At 32.7% G+C, this 21,786-nt stretch overlaps 1 protein-coding gene across 1 annotated transcript in view; it reads right to left on the reverse strand.

Moving 5' to 3' along the window:
* EPHA6 (EPH receptor A6) overlaps positions 1-21,786 on the reverse strand; it is an 841,299-nt gene that overhangs the window by 313,011 nt on the left and 506,502 nt on the right. The window contains 1 exon segment of the mRNA XM_011356398.2: positions 16,473-16,597. Coding sequence (XP_011354700.1) covers positions 16,473-16,597 — 125 coding nt within the window.

Below are 21,786 nucleotides of genomic sequence, written 5' to 3' on the forward strand. Positions count from 1 at the left end.
AAATAAAATGGCCTTATCATTGAACTATTTAGATTATATTTTTAAACAGGCATTTCAGAATAAGTATATAGCATTTCTCATAGATAATTTTTCTGTCGAAGTCAAACTGAAGCACCACATATTCATCCAAGAACTGTGATATCATGGCTGCCTTCCAGGAGCAACCTTAATGAGCCCCACTCCTGCTAGTATTTGCTATGAAATCCTCTCCTATATTATACCAGGATTGGTCTGTGTGACAAACAGTATATGACAGAAGTGATAGCATCTTCTAAGATTAGATTATAAAAGACACTGCCTTTTTGGTCTTAAATGTGTACTCTCTTTTAGATGTGATCAGTCCCCAGGATGAGATGAAGCTTCCTGCTAATAGTCACATGAGTGAACTTGAAATAAGATTCCCCAACCTCAGGTGAGCTTTCAGCTGATTGCAGCCCACAACGGCTTGACTACAACCCCCTTGGAGACCTTGAGCCAGAACCACCCAGCTGATCCACATCGAGATTCCTGATCTCAGACACTTTGTGAGATAATACATATTCATGTTTTTAAGCTATTACATTTTGGGGTAACTTATTATGGAGCCACGGAAAACTAATATGTTTGATCTGTAGACCAGTATCTTTTCCTATAAAGGTAGCCTATATATAACATCTTCCAGTTGGTGGTACTTTCTAATCAGAGGTGGTATAGAATATGAGAAGAGAACTGGCCTTGCATTCAGGACATTTTTATTGTGGTCTTGGCTAATATCACACAAGCCATAATTATTCTGTGTCTAGCTTCCTAATATATACCAGAGTTAGATTAACTTGCTCTAGTGACCATTCATATTTTTAAATTCTATAATTCTAAGAGGGTTCTCATGCTTTAAGTTTGAGAATCTCTTAGTAAATGAAACCTTGAATTACCATAATATTGCTTCTTTCTCATATATATCTATTTTCGTCAATGACTAATAGAGAAGACGGCTATTGCAAAGATGGTGAATGAGGGAAAAGGAATGTTTGGCTATTGTATATCCTCTACACAATCTACTTTGACCTTTAAGGATTATGAAGAGAGACAAAGAAGAAACAAGAAATGTGAGGGAAGACACGAAATGGTGGACACATTAGAGTAATTTACCCCATCTAGAGAGTAATAAAATAGTAAAATCCGCCAAACTAAGTAGAACATCATGTTTCGTGAACTGTTCTCATATATAAAAAATTTGTCATATAGAGAAGTGAGAATCCTGTATTCGGAAAAAAAAAAAAAAAAAGCCTGTGCTGTAGGACACTTTAATACAAACTATAAAAGCTTAGAAATTCCCTCTAAATAATTGAAGGCAACCATTAGGAGTATAGCCAACCATTCTCTTAATGGAGAGGCCATGAGGGACAATAGGCACGGAACCTCTTCGAAAAGTCTAAGGAACATTTGGTGGTTTATAATTGATTTTTCTGGGCAGATTTCCTTTTTTCAAATAGTAATTATATCAGTGCCATTAATAATGGCTGTTGCAAGGGGCCTTGCTTTACTCTCCAAGGCAAGAATTATATTGGTCAGAGAAGCCTCATAATTATTTCTACTTATTTGAAGCAGAATACAGACTTAGTCTTTTCCCTCTCACTTGAGAATCTAAAACACTTAAGTCTTCCCTGAGGAATCCGGATAATAATAACAGAGCCGGGAAATGGAGCAGTTTACTACACATCACTTACTATACAGGAATAAGCTAAAAGAGTTTTGCTGCAATAGTTTAACTCCCAAATCACTTTTGAAGTAAGTATTTTTTTTTTCTAAATTTTAAAGTTCTGATGCCTTTCTTGAGGATGTTAAGTGTCTTTCTAAATTAAGAAAGTCAGCATTTTCTCAAAGAAATTGCTTTTTAAAGAGAGATACTGATTAACAATTAGAAAAGATGAGGCAAATAGAGTGCAGAGGATTGTTTGGAGCATGGAAGTGCCTCAGTTTTTAGCTATGCCTTTATTAAGAAATTTATTTGACTATATTAGGTAATAAAAATCCTGATACAAATTTCTTGAGAAATGGCTTATCTTGATTTAATTTTCTACAAACACACACATACACACTCATACTAATTTTTTGGCTAAGTTTTCCATATAATGAGTTGATCTATTAATCTTCCAGTGACTTCTTATACAGCTATGGGCCACAGCACTACTTGGTTTTGATACTTTAACTAATATTGATTTGGGAAAAGTTCAAATATTTTATTTTTTAACAACCTTTATTATTTACACAATATTAACTACTTTCCTATAAATCTTTACTAATTAGGAGTAATCATATAGGAAGAGAAGACTTCTGTTGTTTCCAAGAGTGGCTTTACTCTTATAAAGCCAAGGCATTATGCTCTCATGGGATCTGGTCCACTTTAACTATCACATATTTTTAAGGTCTTGCAAGAGTTAAAGCAACATGAATTCTTAGTTATAGCCGAATATAAGGCCAAAGGTGTAAGTTTTTTAGTTTAACCTTCATAATGAGGAGTACACATCAGATTGCTTGCTTAGAAATGTAATTAAGTTTTTTTAATTTACTTTTATTTTATAGACATAAAAATAACTACTTGGGCTATTTCAATGACATGACTGACTTACTTGAGAAAAAAAGAGATCTGGTATGTGTGAAGTTAAGGTTTATATGTTGAATTTTGGAGAGCATAGTCCATCTTCCAGGGAAATTCTAAACAAAATAAAATGGCCTTATCATTGAACTATTTAGATTATATTTTTAAACAGGCATTTCAGAATAAGTATATAGCATTTCTCATAGATAATTTTTCTGTCGAAGTCAAACTGAAGCACCACATATTCATCCAAGAACTGTGATATCATGGCTGCCTTCCAGGAGCAACCTTAATGAGCCCCACTCCTGCTAGTATTTGCTATGAAATCCTCTCCTATATTATACCAGGATTGGTCTGTGTGACAAACAGTATATGACAGAAGTGATAGCATCTTCTAAGATTAGATTATAAAAGACACTGCCTTTTTGGTCTTAAATGTGTACTCTCTTTTAGATGTGATCAGTCCCCAGGATGAGATGAAGCTTCCTGCTAATAGTCACATGAGTGAACTTGAAATAAGATTCCCCAACCTCAGGTGAGCTTTCAGCTGATTGCAGCCCACAACGGCTTGACTACAACCCCCTTGGAGACCTTGAGCCAGAACCACCCAGCTGATCCACATCGAGATTCCTGATCTCAGACACTTTGTGAGATAATACATATTCATGTTTTTAAGCTATTACATTTTGGGGTAACTTATTATGGAGCCACGGAAAACTAATATGTTTGATCTGTAGACCAGTATCTTTTCCTATAAAGGTAGCCTATATATAACATCTTCCAGTTGGTGGTACTTTCTAATCAGAGGTGGTATAGAATATGAGAAGAGAACTGGCCTTGCATTCAGGACATTTTTATTGTGGTCTTGGCTAATATCACACAAGCCATAATTATTCTGTGTCTAGCTTCCTAATATATACCAGAGTTAGATTAACTTGCTCTAGTGACCATTCATATTTTTAAATTCTATAATTCTAAGAGGGTTCTCATGCTTTAAGTTTGAGAATCTCTTAGTAAATGAAACCTTGAATTACCATAATATTGCTTCTTTCTCATATATATCTATTTTCGTCAATGACTAATAGAGAAGACGGCTATTGCAAAGATGGTGAATGAGGGAAAAGGAATGTTTGGCTATTGTATATCCTCTACACAATCTACTTTGACCTTTAAGAAATATGAAGAGAGACAAAGAAGAAACAAGAAATGTGAGGGAAGACACGAAATGGTGGACACATTAGAGTAATTTACCCCATCTAGAGAGTAATAAAATAGTAAAATCCGCCAAACTAAGTAGAACATCATGTTTCGTGAACTGTTCTCATATATAAAAAATTTGTCATATAGAGAAGTGAGAATCCTGTATTCGGAAAAAAAAAAAAAAAAAGCCTGTGCTGTCATCAACTTCTCTGATGTGTACTTGGAAAGTACAATAATAATGAAACTCTTTTCAATGGTTATGGACTATACTACTGGATATATATTTTTATAGTTCATCTGTATCTTATTTAATGTCAAATGTCTTATAGTTCATAAACTATGAAATTCATATTTTAATAAATCTGTTGAGATTTCCAAATTTGAATGTTATCACATACTTATATTAAAGCTTCTGCAGTGACAATAAAATAATATGGGGTGGTATCAGTTGGTTAATATTGATGTGGATGCTAGTTTTTAAATGTAAGGACTGGTTCTGTTCTGTAGTTTACATATTAGTTACTGTCTTTTCATTTGTTTGACTTATTACCATGTCATCTATAGAATATAATAATCCTTTTGATGATCACGCTTGCATTTTGGGTATAATGCCATTCTGTTTGGGTAATAAAAATTTAGAGGACCTTTACTGAAGGAACTGGAACCCTCTTAAAACCAAAACTGGTACCAGTATTAAAACTAATGTTGATTTTAGTAGGTTATATGTATTGAATGCTTACTCTTTCCAAGAAGTAAAGGAAATAATTTACATTTAAAAGTCTCATTTAATCTAAAACTAGTTGCCTATGGTCATACTTCTAATTAGTATCAAAGTCTGAATTCTAATTCAGATCTGTCAAAATCCACTATGAGTAGACTATTACTTTCTTGATTCTCAAGGAGCTGAAAAGTAGTTTAAAAATAATATAATAAGATAATTTTCAATTTGGTTGATGAAAATTGAAGCAAGAGGTTTAAGGGCTTTTCCACGGTCTATAGCTAGTTAGAGACAGAGTTGATAGAACTATTCAGTTCAGTTTTAATTCAATTGCATTATAATTTTAAATTATAGTACAATTCTTTGCTTATGTGTCCAACAGTGAATTAACTAATGAGTCACCAAAACTTAAATAAGGCACAGAAGAAACATGAAATAAACAATAGTGACTATACTAAGAGTCTAGTCACTTTTAATGTTCTATCAATATCTAAGTATACTTTTATTACAGTTTTTTTTCAAGTTGCCAGTAGGAAGTTAAAATCTAAGTGGTAATCATAAAGCAGGTAGATATTTTTCAATTATCTAGCAGCTAAATTGTTTGTCTTAAAATGAGTTAATAGAGTTAAATGTTAGTTATTTTTTTCCATAATTCAATTTAGGTATCATCACCAAGATTTTGTTCTCTACCCTCACTCAAGACCGTAAATGTACTGTCAAGAATTAGAAATGTGCGAACATTTTAGCTTCCAACTCATTTATATTTTTCTAATCGTTTCAATAAAATCAAATATTGGTGTTGCAGTAAATAAGGGTTCTCTTGGTCCAAAAGAGCGGGTTTCCTAACTCTGGATACACTACAAATCTTGGATGTTAGACTTCCCCTCTGGCAGTGAAAAAATCTGCAAAGTGAGTCAGGCAGCCTATGCACAGAGTAGCTCACATATTTCTTAAGAGAAATTTTTATAAAAAGATTGAATTTTTTTTATATTATAATATTTGGAAATTTACAGAGCCTAATAAAATCTGTGCTTAAAAACACACAGTTTAAAAACACATACACACTTTTCACAAGAGTATTTATTGGAGTGAACTATTTCCAGGAAGGAAACATCACCAATTTCCTGACTGTTTACCAAGAAAAGTTGCTACCCTTCCACACCCTCCGTATGTCCATATTTCCTTCATTAGCATTTCCTACTAAATCCCTGTAGAAAAATGGAGCCGAAGTATACACTCTGCAAACAGCCACCTCATCTGTTATAGAAAATACCTCAAGATAACTTTACATGATTTTTCACATAATTATGGGCTTCAAAATCCTCAGAAGAAACAAATGCGTCTTCGTTCAATTTATAGATTTTCTTATTAAGTGCCGGATGAAAGACAGTAACAGTAGAGTATTAGAAGGGAATAAATTTAAGAATTGCTAATTATGTTTGTACTTCTACCCCAAAGTGTAATTGTTTAAAATAAGCAAAAATGTGGTTATATTTTTAACTGCATTTAAAATGAGAAAATCTTATATTTCTCCTTAGGGAGTATGACTCAGTCAACACTTTAATAAGGCCAGTGATCAAGGAGAAACTTGCTAAGAGTTATAAAACATAATCTAGTTGAGGCTTTTAGCTTGAAATTTATATTAGAAAATCTGGCAAGATTTACCTCCAGGCATTATACAGTAGTATTTACTCTTTCATCATTTTAATATAGAAAATTAGATGTCTGATTTGTATATTTGGCTTTTAAAAGTAGCAACATGATATTTACATTACCCGTAAATGAAAGAATAGTTCTTTGAAGGCTGACTGAATACAGTCTGAATCCATGGCAATGTTATATTTGAATAATTGGTGTCTGTATATGAGATTTTTGTTTGTCTGATTTTCACCAAAATAGATTGAAAATTGGGAGGAAGTTTAAATTTGTATCCTTGTTACTCTCTGGAAGAAATTTCGTGAAGAAATGAAAATGTAATAGAAAAATACTAATTTTGCCTATACTCCATAGCTACACTAATTCTTGGTAGGCATTATCTCAAATACTTCATCTAGAATAGTTTCTAATGCCTTCCCACCACCTTCCCCTACATAAAGGGATGCTTTGATCATCTAATAATTTGATATTGCAGATTCAATAATCTCTACTCTAAGCCATATGTTACATTGCATTATTTCTTCCAAACAGTAATTTTTAAGAGGAGGTGGAAATTTATGTGTTATTAGTAACTTTAAAATAGCCATATATTATTATAAATATAAAACTTGATTGTAAAGTGTATAGATTTCCAGACTGTTGAAGAAATTACTCTTTCATCCTTAAGTTTTTATGAATTTCTTGTAATTTTTTATATCTCATATTTTCATTGGAAACATCAAATCTTTCATTTCTTCATTACTCTTGATTATTTTTTATCACTTTGCATAGTAAAGCAAGACATAATAAAAACAATAAGTTTCTGCAATTATGGAATCTCAAGACTGAAAAACAACAGTTTATTTTGACTTCATCAAAAAAAGAGATAAAGACATGGAATTCAGGGAAGTAATGAAGAAGCATTTTAAGAAAAGCATGACTAGGAATATAGAAGCAATTGATTATGACTTTAGGATGTGAAATTGAATTAAAATGTTGTGGAATTTATAGGTGATTGAAATAAGGCAGGTTGGCAAAAAGTGTAATTAACGTGCAGACTTACCTAATATTACACAAGAACATCAGGGCTAAAATTGCACTTCTGGTGACTACATACCACCAAAAGAATCCCAGGCTATTTGAGCATGGTAAAGAAGGTATTGTTTTATTGTTCTTGGAAGCCAGAACATAAAGTTTAGATACTCATTATGTTTATAACTTTAATTTAGTCTATAAATTTAGGTATATTCTCAAGTTCTGAATAAAGTATATTTAGAATCCTTTTACCAACTTTATTTTTCCCTCTTTTTTGGATGTAGCAAATCTTTGACATATCAAATCTAGCTTCTACAATTTGAAACAAATTAATTTTTTAAATCAAACAAAAGATTGATTTAACTTATAATTATAACTCTTATGAATTAGGACATACTTTAAAGATAGAGTAAGTAGTTAGTAAACACTTGAAATTTTCATGTGCATGCCGACTCTATGCTTGATGCAATAGAGTAAATATATTTTTAGTTTCTTTCTATTTTGATACATTCAAACCATATATATGCTGCTGTTGATGCAGAACTGGCACCAGCCCCAGGCTTGCTACCACAAGAATCTCTGCTGCAGGCACTGTGAAGACTCCCTGAGCTCACAAACCAGACAGGTTTCTACATAGTAGTTTTTGCTGCACAACATGGGAATTGGCTATGGAATCTCCATAATGAGTGAGTATATTAGTAAATTCCCTTGCTGTCCATTTTCTATCAGGTAATGTTGTTTTAATTAGTACCAAATGCTTACACCCAATTTCTCTGTGTTGGGCATTGCAACAAATAAGAATTATGAAAAGAACAAAAAAGGACACAAAATATTATTTACCAACTCAAGAATTTGCTTATTCCATTAGAAACACTCAATTACCTTAAACTCACTTGGTCTTTTATTTACTGCATTTTGATTCAGATTAATATTTTAGGTTCTAATACCATACAAATAATGTAACATCTACAGAGGTCCTGGCCACTTACAAAGATGCTGCAATATTTAAGTTCACGAGCATGTTTAGAGGGTAGTGATTATTTTCTTCTATTCACACTTGATAAAGTAAGGTAATAAAGAAGCAGGGCCTCTGGAGACCAATAATTCAAAGCATGGTCATTGGAGCAGCACTGCTGGCATTCCCTGGGTGCTTCTTTCAAGTGTAAATCCTTATCCCCCTTAACCCACACACAATCAACTGAATCATAAGCTGCATTTCAACAAGGTCTTCATGTGATCCAGATGATCCATATGTCCTTTCCTCAATCACACTTTTCTTAGTTCCTGTGTAATAACCACATTTAGGTTTACATGCAGGTTTACATTTAGGTTACAAAATGTATAAGCTAGATGGTCACAAGGGAAAGTGAATGCAGAGAATGAATGATGGAGATATGTTTCTATACCTAAATAGTAGAGGGATGTAAGAGTAGTATTCATGGAAGTGAAGATAAAATTCTCTTCTTCCCTTGGGCAAACACCTAAATGAAAGAAATACAGTTGGTTTTCTGTATCTGTAGGTTCTGCATCCATGGATTCAACCAACTGCAGATCAAAAATATTTTCTATAAAGTTATGTTATTGTTGATGTGTACTATGTAGTTAGGGCTATGAAGGTAGTGTCTGTTCTGAACATGTACAGAATATTTTTCCTGTCATTATTCCTTAAACAATACAGTATAGCAATTATTTATACAGCACTTACATTGTATTAGGCATTATAAGTAATCAAGAAATGACTTAATGTATAAGGGAGGCTGTGTGTAGGTTACACGCAAATACTCTACCGTTTTATATAAGGGACTTCAACATCTGTGGATTTTGGTATCTGAAGAGGGCATCCTGGAACCAATCACCCTAGGATACTGAAAGACAACTGTACAATGAAAGAAAATGAGGACTGCATATTGATCCTTTTTTAAGAAAGGAAGGATTTTTTTTGTTCTTAAGATGATTAGTTCTACAATAACTGCTTCACATATTTTTAATTCAATGAAGATTAACTAATTATATATCTTGTAAAAATAAGAGATATTTATTAAATTAAATTGTTATCTGGGGGAAAAAAACTAACTTGAGAAAGTAGAATAAGAGAGGAGTAGAGGAAGAAAGAGACTTACTGTATAATGTTAGCTATTGAGAAGTATGTGACTAAAGGATACCATGTATTCAACTTTACCTCAGAGGAGCTATTTTAAATCATCCCTGAATGATGAAAATATTTCCCATAACAAAAAGCTTTCTACAAATCTCATCACCTTTTTTAAACAATGCACTGTTCTCAGGACTTGAAATTATATATTTTTATATAAAACTCATAGATACCTTATTCTGTAATCGGTGGACTCAGTGAAATGATAGCAGTTTACATTAATTCAGTATTTTATATAGATAATTATTGACCATCTGGATATAAGAATGTCTACTTTCTCATGATGAGTTTTCTTGAACAAAATCTAAAAACTGCTGACTGTGGTAAAAATTAACAAGAGAACTTTAAGGAAAATACTTTACCAGTCACATTGTCTATTTAAGTACTAGATATAAGAATAATGAAGTGTTATGGGGGATTCATGTTTGCAAAATGAGCTACCAGTTGGTAATTAGTGGAGCTGTACAACACCCTGGTGAGATAGGTATGTTTTATTGCTGACATTTTACAGATACGAAATTGGCATCAGAGAATAATGAAGTGTTTGGCCTTAGGGAACCTAGAAAATCAGCATCAGCAAAAAGCACTGACTTTTCTGAGAAGTCTAATTGTGATGCAAGTACCAAGGCCAGTGTTAACAACCACTTACTGGCTGTGTAATTTTGGCAAAGTTTCTTAGCTTCCCTGTGCCTTAGTTTCCTTATCTGCAAAATGAAAGAGTAATAGTATTTATCTCACAGGGTTATTAGCACTGAATTATTTTATCAGTGCAAAACACTTAAAAGAGTACCTGGAGTGTAATTGGCCAACTATTGTCTACGAATTATTATAGTGCCTTTCTGAACTCTGGGATTATGAAAGAGAACATAAGAAATCCCCGCCCTCATGAGCTTATATTCTAGTTATTAACAGAATGTCCTCTCAGTTGATGGATATTTGTATAGCGTCTTTCTTATGAACAGGTAGAAATAGGAAGTCCTATATATTTTCTTTTCTCTTTGTTTAATTTCTAGAGGTAATTTCACAGTGGCTGGTGACTTTTCTCAATTTCCTGTGATAAGTTCTTAATGAAGAGAGGACTTTACTCATGTCTGTAGAATTTAATTGAAAGCAAACAGGTGTCTTAGGCATTGATTAGGGGTTGGGTTGGTAGGTAGTTAGTCAGGCAGGAGTGACAGGAGCCAAAACCCAGCTCTATAACCATAGAAACTTCTCTTGAAGACCTTCCTTAAGGACCTCCCAGAAATACCTCCCTTATAGGATTATAAATTACCCCAAATCCTAGAGCACAAAGGCCATAAAAGCTGCTGGCTAAACCAGCTACAAATGCATGGCGGAAATTACTGCTCCTAACTTCAACCTCATTATACCATCATTATAATCTCATGACTATGCCTGGAAGTTCATAAATCTAGTTATAACAGACTGTATTCTGGGTAAGCATGTGTGTAGTAGGCATTATATAGCAGCCAACTCTCAGTCAAGGTGACCTCACATACAGAACATCTAGGACCTCCCATCATGGCCCAAATATAAACAAACCTTCCCATTTCTGCATTGCATAGCACTCTTGACTGGAAACCCGCTCTTCCTTTTGGAGTGTACTATCTTATCTCCTTATCTACTAATTTCCACAGGGCTGCAGCCTTCCTTAGTGTGTCTGTCTCCTACTAAAATGTACTTTCAACAAATCTTACTTTTCCTAAATCTTGCCAATCTGTCATTTTTTGCTGTGTAGACAGGGAAGACTGAGGGACAATACACAATGCAACTGTCCACCATCATCCTCCTCCTTTTCCACCACACTGCTGGGGTGATGCCAGATTTCACATCACCCCAGCGGTGACACGGTGACAAAGACGGCAAAAATGATGTCGATTTTCCAGGGCTCACAAAAAAGTGAGTCAGATACACAAAGAAATGACTCTAATTAAGATTGATTTTGAAAAATACAATAAAAGAACAAAGAAGCAAGAGAAACAGTGCCATTGGTAGAGGAAAAAAGGAGAGGAAAAATTAAAAATATGAACAAAAAGAATAAAGAGAAGGGAAGAGTAGTGATGAGAGAAGGGTATGCTTGATATTCAATTGGATTTTTGACATTATGTGACTGTAATAAGGTTTGCAACATTTTGAAGGTGGAGACTGAGGGGTTGAGAGAGCAGATGATGTCTAAGTTCTGTCGAAATAGCTTTCTAAGCCCAAGATAGAGACATTCCTGTTAGGTAGTTAGTCAGACATGAGTGACAGGGGAATGAAGGAATGGAGGCCCAGCCCAGAGATCACCCAAAGAACACCCCATTGGTAGTTAAAGAATCCCTTCTGCATTCCAGGAGACAAAGGATGCAAGAGTCATAAACTATAGATGGTTTAATCTGGCCACAGACAGTTGCGCAGAAGGTACTACCCTAACCTGCTCACAACCTCAACCTCCTTATACCATCATTATAATAACATGTTTATGCCCAGAAGTTCATGAATCTATAACAATCTGATTTCTGGGTAAACACATGCATAGTAGGCAGGGAGTTATATTGCAGTTATATTGCAGCCGAGTGTCAATCAAAATGAACTCACATGGAATCACCTAGGAATGCCTTTGTAACCACCCAACAAGGCCCTAATATAATACAGACCTTCCCACTTCTGGGCTGTTACAGCCCTCTTTGCTGAGAACCCATTCCTCCCTTGGAGCATATTTTGTCTTCTATCTTTATCTTTTCACCTCCCAAATCCACATGGCTACAACCGTCTTTAGCGTGGCCCATCTCCTTCTAAAATATACTTTTAATAAATCTTATTTTTTCTAAATCTTGCTAACCTGTAATTCTTTGATGCGTTGGTGGAGAAGAACTAAGTAAAAATGCGAATTGCACTTCTGCACTGCTACCCCTGCCCTATGACGCTGGGATGATGCCTGAGTTCAAATCGTCCCCAAAAGATAACACTCCTACCTGAGGTGCCATGTCAGCAAACCAAAACTTGGATAATTTTCATGTCCCTATAAATGTTTTGCTTGACTAAAGCCACATTATATCTAGGTAGCTAATCTCCAAAAGCCATGCCAGCTCTGGACTCTCTATTTTTTTCTTTGTTCCTTCTTACACCAAATAAGGTTGCTATACAGTCCCAGGTAATCACATATTTTCTATTTTTTGCTTCCTTATTCCTTATTCTTTATCCTATAAAAACTTCCTGCTTTCTCACCCAATTTTGCAGTTCTCCAAGAAGACACTGTCTACTTCGTGAACTGTTAAATAAACTCTATTTAATTACCTAAATTGTCTTTATTTTTAAAAACAGTTCTCTCATCATAAGTAGGATCTGCTTTTGAAGAAAAACATAGTTAGCATGTAAACATGAAATAGAAATTTTTTTGGTAACTTATACTTGACTTTCTTTGTTATTTTAAGTGACTTTTTGTATTCAAACTATATTCAATTGAGTTAAAAAAATGAAACATTTTGAGTATAAAAGAGAAAAGTATCCAAGAATTGAGGGAGTATAGTTAGGTGAATGGAGACGATCTAATTAGTTTTAACTAAAAGCAACGTTTTCTTCTCTATACCCATCTTACCTCTCACACACACACGTGTACGTGCATGCACACACACATGCATAGAGAGAGACATGAGAGAGAGAGACAGACAGACAGACAGACAGACAGACAATGACTGCATTGTCTTACTTTTCATATATAATTATGATGTGAATAATACTGTTCCCTGTGGTAAGGTATTTTTGTAGTTGTTGTTCTCTGTTGCTATTTATTTATTCGTTTGTTTTTTATTAAATTCACCAGGGTGACTTTGGTTAGTAAAATTATATAGGTTTCAAGTGTGCAATTCTATAACATATCATCTGCATATTGCATTGTGTGTTCACCATCTAAAGTCAAATCTCTTTTCATCATCATATATTTGACCCCCTTAACTCTTATCTACCTCTTCTCCCTATGTGTAAAAGTATTTTTAAAATGTATGTCTTTATGTATTTAATTTCAGTAGCCACAAATGAAAAATATAGTTATTTGAGAGATGGGATAATTTATCTCTATAACTGTATAAATACAAAAATATTAGCATTTAGAAACAGAACTGTCAAGATTACTTTTCTAGATCCTTATTTTCTAGTTGAGAAAACAAGACTAAGAAGGTTAAGGTCTGAGCCAAACTCAAATTTTTGAACACTCAGGCCAGTGTCTTCTAATATACATTATCTGAGCAAAGATCACTGGTAACAGTAGTATGTTGTTTGACCTCATCTACTTGTAGAAACTTCATATTCTAAATAGTTTAACTCATTTCCTGATTTACAAAATAATGCTCTCAATGCAGTGACAACTTAATAACACAGCATGAATTCCTCAGAGAATGGGGTAAATATTGATTGTGAATTAATTATGGGTTAGCAATACAGTATAACTTTGAATAAAAAGAAATGGAAGATTTAAATGGCATAAACTAAAGATTGAGGCCCCAATATTAAATACTGAGTAGAATATGAATATTACAATGAGCGAAGAATTAAAATTCTCTCACTGCCCTCTGTGCATTGAGATACCTTAGTTGATGGTGTGGCACCAGATCCCCTTGGATCACCTTTATCTATTTCTGCTGCCATCTCACAGCTTCTGAGTTCTGCCTTTAAAGGCTTGTACCTTCCACCTTCTTTAGAGACCTAAATTTGGGCTACTAGAGCTGCTACAGTGAACTAGAAGTGCCTATAATTTTTTTTTTTTTTCATACCACACGCACGTCTCCATTAAGTCCTGGAGCCAATGATTGATTGAAGTCAGAATATAGAAGCTCATCTTCTTTGTTTTCATAGTGTGAACTCTGAGATGTAATTTAGATTCCAGAGCTCCCTTTGGTCACTCTGAGTTTGATTGGCATCTTCCTTCATAGTCCTGCTTCTTCCATTCTCTTACCAGTTCTCCTGGGAGCTTTCTTAATTAATCACCTGCATACAAATTCCTATCTTAGGGTCTGCTTTTGGGTAGCTCTATCTAAGGCAACTACCAAAGCTATTTAGAATCCATCAATTCATCCATCCATTCATATTTATCTATACTGCTACCTCCCTCTCTCTTCCTTGCCTCCCCTCCACTCCACATCCCAATTCACCCCAATAAGTGTTTTATAAAAATATGTCCTTGGAAGGAGAAACCAGGTTATAAATGCAGATATATAAAATATATACGTAGTTAAAATTAAAGTCATAGTTGGGAAAAGTTTTAATATCAATCATTTTATGCTTTCTCTGAAAGGTTTGATATTTTAACATCTTTGATTGATTGCCTATTAGATGACAAATATTTCCCTAATACTTTCTTAAATGATGTTTAATACTAATTCAGTGCACTTTTCATCTTTAGGTCTATTGATAATTAATTTTTATTTCCATTCTGTAAATGTGAAGTCTGAGACACAGGAAGATGAATTGACTTTTCCTGGCCATAAGCATAACAAGAGTCAGAATCAGAACATGAATTAGAAATCTTTGGCTTCCAACTCCATGTTTAATTCATTAACGCTAGGTCATTGCCATTTTCCTTACAAAGTAAACTCCTTCAAAATATTATTTATTCCATCATTAAAACATGAATATGTCAATTACCATCTTTCAGAATCTTATAGATTTCTAAAATTTCAAATGGATATGTTTCCCTTTCTGTGACATCTGTATGATTTGTTCTTAATTGGAAATATTGCCGTTATCTTAATCTTCAAACATATGAAGTAGAAGTGACTATAAAATAAAAGCGATTTGCTATGTACTTTGCTATGAAATTTAACCTTCGTAAAATACAGAAAAATATTTTCATTCTGAAAGTTGCTTATGTGTGTCTGTGTACTGCTTTTTAAGTAATCAGAATTTTTGAATACATGAAGACCTACTAAATTAGTGAACAGAATATATGTACATTCTTGTAACAGCATGATACCTTTTGTAACATTTGAAAAAATAGCCCAACAATATTTCTGAACATATGTTGGCCTGGCTAATGTGCAGAATCTGTAATCCAATTTAAACTCAGTAAATTCCTCCTTTCTTAGACTATGGATTTATCCATGTCAAGTAACAATAATGACAGCTTTCACTGACTACATAATGCTGAAATTACTAGAGTGTCAAAATGGATATAGCCACGCTACTGAGTTACCTCTCCCTTTTTCAAACTTTCATTTGCTCAGAAACAGTGGAATAAAAAAAGAGATTTCTATTTCTCTTCTTGCCTTATATTTCTTCAGAAGAGATCTAAATTTACTTATGATTTTTTTTGCTTACAGTAAATTACACAAATGCAAGACGTTCTTTCTTATTGTAGTATACCACTGAAAATTATATATAATTATTACTTTCAATTTTTTAAATTTAATGTTACATTTATCAATATTCCAGAGTAGTATTAGCACAATGAGACATACTGTCAGAACTGACCATAGATATTACAGTTCTGCTGTAATATCTATGGCAACATTATCACAATGCTGAGGAATTGGAGAAAGAGAAAGCATAAACACAGAGTGTGAAAACACTAAAGGTAAATAAGTATATAATTCAGAAAAATATAGTAATTGAGAACAATTTTAAATGACAAAAATGGAAATTAAGGTAAATAATTGATTTATTAACCAGATTTGTCTTGCTAGCTTCTTATAAAATAAAATAGCTGACTTGAATGTAAAGAAAAACTTTAAATCATCCGTTATTTTCATTTATCCTTTAAATCATCCTTTCCAAATTATAGAGGACTGTAACTTTAAGCTCATTGGTAGAAATATTACCTATGCAAACTTCCTTTTTGCCATTTCTTCCCAAGTGAATTTAGAAACAATGCTGAGTCAACTAAACTGTTAGTTACAGGAGTTACTACTTCTTACTATACAGTAAAACTCTCTAGAGTGAGTCATGACAGAGATGAACATCTTGTGTCTTCTACTTTAATTTGACATAAAAGAAGACAAATGAATTAAGAAATTATAAGCACTACAGTAAATTAGAGGGTATTCAAAGAAATAGTAGGTATGAGGATAGGGCAAAGAACATGTTTTAAAATAAAATAATATAATATAACATCATGCTCAGTATATACATATATCTTTATATATGTATATGTAACTTTTTAGGAAGCTCCAAATAAGACCTACTTTCTCATAGTACTTGATCTCGTAGTCCAGTATGGCTCCATTGGAAAAAGCAGGTGCTTGCCATGATAGGGCAATGCTATTTTGGGATGCCCAGTCCTTCCTTACCATACCTATCAGGGAAGGTGCTGAAAGGAAAGAAAATAACTAAGAATTAATTAGCAGGAATCATATTCCATAATCCTTCCTTTAATATTTTGTCTTCCAAAAGAAAAAACATTTTTATTGAGGTGAACATCAAGTATGGATATCAGATTAACAAGGTGGCCTTAGGATCTACTCTATTCAATCCAAACATAATATTAACATATATTTAGAAATACTACTAGAAACAGAAAAAAATCATATAGTCAAAAAATAAAGGCCAGAACACATCATTTTTGTATTTGTTAGAAGAGGACATTTTCCTTTAAATTGGCTTTGGTTTTGATATGAAATATGATACACTTGGCTCCTCTATTTTACCAAATCTAAATCTTCTATAGAAAAATCCTCTTCAATTATAAGACCATTTATAGGTTTTGCTTTCTCTTCAAGACTTAGTACTTTATACAGTCTCAGTACTTCATAAAAGTTTATATCATAAACTTCTTAACTATAGCAAATTGTTACATATCGATCTAAGGATTGTTTCTTTTACATGGTTTCTGTGGCTTTGGAATACAATTGAAATACTTAACTTCTGAAGTTTATTGTCAGAAGCACATCTATCTTATTTTCCTATATAACATCGTTTTAACAATCCAATCTTAGTCTAAAGTAATCTTGTGTTAAATATACCAAGAATGTATATATCATAAATTCTTTTCTCTAACAAAATTTTTTCATTTTGCTTTCTAAATGTTAAACAGTAGTTTTTTATATAGATGTTAAAACTCGTTCATAACAAAAAAATAATAGAAATTAAATACACTGAAATACCATTCCTCATCTATCAGATTGGCACAAAACCCAAAAATCTGATACCAGGTTATGTGTTGGATAGGCTGTGGTGGACAAGCATTTTAATGCATTGTTGGTGGGAATGCAAAATGATACAACTCTTATGAGTAAAATTCAATAATTTAAGGCAAATTGTATGTCCATTTAAACTTTAGCTTTTTTGGAATTTATTCCAAAAATACATTGCACAAATGCAAGTGACATATTTATGAGACTACTCACTGAGAATTGTTTGTAACAATTGAAAACAATTTAAATGTCTATCAACAGGGGACTGGTTGAAAAACTATGCTATGTTGACCAGAGAATAGTAATGTAAAAAGATATTGTGACTATAAATACTGCAATGGCATTGTTTCAGGATATACATATATACACACACATGTACATACACACACACACACACACATATATATATATATAAATATATACTTAAATATAATATGTGAACTTTATTTCTTTTATAATAAGTTTTATTAAATATCCTCATGGATACAACTTAAAAGTTTAGAAATACATAAACGAATAGAAAGATATACCATGTTTCTGGATAGAAAATCTCAACTTCATATATATATATAAGATCACATGATCTTAGATCACAGTTGAGTTGGTTTCTATATTTCTGAGAATTTTAGAATACTCATTCCTTCCAAGTGCTTGCCTTTAAATTAATTTTAACAATACTATATCTGGAGGTAGAAATTATTCATATTTACAACATACACATACAGATTTACACGCAGAGACTTTTTAGCTATGAGAAAAACTCACTAGTTTATAAAAGAACATTTGGCTCCAAATTTTGTTTTGGAGGCATTTGCAATTTATACTTGTCCTTGAAAAGTCAAATTCCAAACGACATCGCCCCTTTTAAAATAAGGATAACCGTTTTTAACACCTCAAAGAATTGGTTTGACACCTAAAGGACATCATAGGTTGATCCATTTACCTTAATCTTCTTTTTGAAGATTCAAGAGACCAATTTAATATGTTTGCCATTCATTCGGCCTAATTCTATAGCTGGCTTTTTCTAATTATACATGAAAAAATTAATTTAGGAGTATCAAAAGATCTTGGTCACATTAGTATTAAAAGGAAGCTGACTGTCTTGGGGCTTGTCAGCCGCAGAGGCACAATTTCCCATGTTTTCAGTTTTTCCTTTCAGATCTGTAGAATTTGAACAAACTTCTAGAGGAATCTAGCCATTATGTGCATGTCTCTGGATGAGCCAAATGTGGTCAATATCCCTATAGGACTACTTCTTACCCTAGAGAAAATTTTTCCTCAGGCAAGTCCAGAAAGTGTCTTTGTCACCTAAAAATACCCAAGCGAGGGCTAGCCAGAGCTTACGAGACACCACCAGAACTGTAACTTTTCTAAGGCAAAGGCCCCTCTCTCAGGGTGAACCCATTCCAGGATACCCCACCCTTTACATAGAACTCTCCCTGGGACTCCGGTAGATTTCTTCAAGATGGATTCTGTTATCGTACTGGGCTGCTCGCAGTGCACATCTCTGCCACTCTATATTTGGTGATCTGCAATGACTACTGTTGCCCCATTGGCTATTCAGGTGGGAAGCAAGTATCTTTTTACATTTGGAGCTAAAGAGAAGTTCGGTCTCTCATTTAACAAAGATTTTATTTGGACTTGCAGTAAGCAATCCAATAAAAAGCAGAAATTAAAAGTAGTAATCCATTTTTTTTCCCCCCTTCCCCTGGGTTATCTCATCCTATTTCCATCTTAAGGATTTTCTAAGCTCAAATATAGTAATGGGCCTATTAATTAAAGCAGAGAGGCCCGGGATTCCAAAAGGACACTCATCACAGTTCACTCAATGCAAAGTGGGGAGTCAGTGGGGGCACAGTGAGCCCTTGTGTGTACCTAGCATTGGGTCTGGGACCACAGTGTGGCCCTGAGTGGACTTCTTTGGAATCTCGCTGACTATGCCAAATAGATGTAGATGTAAGAATGTTGAAACTTGTAGAGAATTTTTATGTTTATTTAGGCCAAAACTGATGACAGTTGCTGGGAAGGAAGACCTCAAATGCTCCTCAGGATATATTTTTAAGTGTGTGTGGGGAGGAAACTAAGGTGGAAAAAACTGTATAAAAAACAATATAGGGATAAACCTAAGAATAAAAAACAATAACAATGGTTACCCCTAGGGGATGAGAGGAAATAGGATGGACACTACAGGATTAAAAGTTAAAAATCTCAGAACATACCTTCCTTTGAAGACTTATTTTGGAATGTTGCAAATGTTTTAAATGATTAGAAAATAAATTAACATTTAAAAAAGCAATCTCAAAAAATCAGAATAAAAATGAAAGAAACCTGTGTATTGAGTTGGAGGCACAGCCTCCTAGATGAACTACTTATAGTGACTTTTAACACAATAACTTAACATACATCTCAATGGGATATAATTCAAAGATTAAAAAAACTGCAAACATGATTAAATTGTTTTTAGTAAATGATGATATGATATTGTTGATGGTAGTATTGGTATTGTAATTCTAAATTTGTGCAGGTATTTTGAGGGAGAAAGCAAATGAGTAATTATGTTGGTGTTATTGAAAACTAGGATTTTTTCTTTTCCCTAGGGAGAAGGAAATACAGATGTTAGTTCAGTAAAGTAAGTAAAAACTCTACATAGCAAAGTCAAATTAGAAATATCATTTATAAACATATCTTTCTAATTCATTTTCAGAAATCTATTCAAATGTACCAATCACAGGTGAGAATAGTATTTGAAAAAATTGATTTCTATGAGTATAATGAATATATTTAAAATTTCAAAGAAAAACACAAGTACTAAGTTTAGTATTTTATTTCTGAATGTTGCCTTTAGACCTTAAAGATACAGTATATCTATATATTCTAATTTGTGAAAATGACATGTTTGGTTCTAAGAAATAAAGTACTTTAGAAACTATATTTAAAACTCCAAATGTTCAATAAAAGCATTATTGTGGGAGTAAAATATACTCCTAAACAGGAGCAATAATTATAGAAATTTCTAAGAAATAGAGAAGTTTGTGATATAAGCTAAAACAGAAATGAGTAATGTGGTAAATAAGAACTACTCAAATAATTCACTATTTAAATTGAGTCACATTTATTAATAAACTACCATTCCATTAATAAATATTTCTCTGTTGGAAAATGCATTAAAGTTCTTAAATTATGGTGTAATAATGTATTAAACGATACTTTAGGGAAAAATTAAAACCTTAAAGTGAATCATACAAACTATAAGTTGATTTAAGTATACAAAATTTCATTAAAAATTTAAAAAATGTCCTTTTCATATATATATAATCTTATGGTTAATTTTCAGTTTATTGTACAATGTCATGTTATTAGTTTATTACATTTTGTTTCATAATTATTTAGCATTTTAGGTCAAATGACAATCCATGTGAAACAAAAAATTCTATTATGGCAGTAGCATATTAGAATAACTATTGATTCAAATATAGGTACTATCTTTTCTATTTCCAATTCTCCAATTGTTCATTAATTGTACAATTGTACAGGCACATCATCTAAATTTTATGAGTCTTCTCCTATATTTCTATAAAATAAAAATAAAAAAATTGATTCCCTAACTATGTAGACTCTTCACTTGTACATGGACTTAAGGATCCAACTCTATTTTTACACATTCCTTTCATAGGCAAATATCCACACTTTATATAGTTGTAAAATATACATAATTTTATATAATTCTATTTTTAACCATATCTTATAAACCTTATTCCATATTTTGATATAGCTTCCATAATTATTACTTTAATGACTATAATATTCAATTATGTTGATACTTTATCAAGTTATTCCTTTAATGTTGGATGTTGAAGTTTCCAGTATTGTCCTGTATATTGTCCTATTAGAGTTTTCACGTTTTATGAACAAATTTTTTATTTTGTTAAATCACTTTTAGAGAAAATTGCTTCATCTATTTTGGATTTTCTGAGCCATATTATATATGAATATATTGCTTTTGAAGACAGCTATCGACATACACTAGGCACACATTTTAAATTTTAATGAGTTAAAGCAGAATATGTAAAAAACAATTTATAGGTCAATATATACTCCAAATGCTGCATCTTCTGTTTTCAGAGAGGACCAACATTATATAAAATTTCGTTTTAAAATAAGGCTTTAATACATAAAACTTCAAGGGTTTGTTTTGAATATACTTAACATGTTTGTTTTCTTAATAACCCAAATTTATATAACATTTGAATTTGGCATATTGTGACAACACTGTAGTACCAACAAATATAAATTAGAAAATATAGTTATTCCTTCACATTAGAAAAATTGATTTTAGAACACAGGACACCTAGCCAATATAATAATG

This window comes from Pteropus vampyrus, unplaced genomic scaffold (assembly GCF_000151845.1).
Source record: "Pteropus vampyrus isolate Shadow unplaced genomic scaffold, Pvam_2.0 Scaffold26, whole genome shotgun sequence".
Lineage (NCBI taxonomy): Eukaryota > Metazoa > Chordata > Mammalia > Chiroptera > Pteropodidae > Pteropus > Pteropus vampyrus.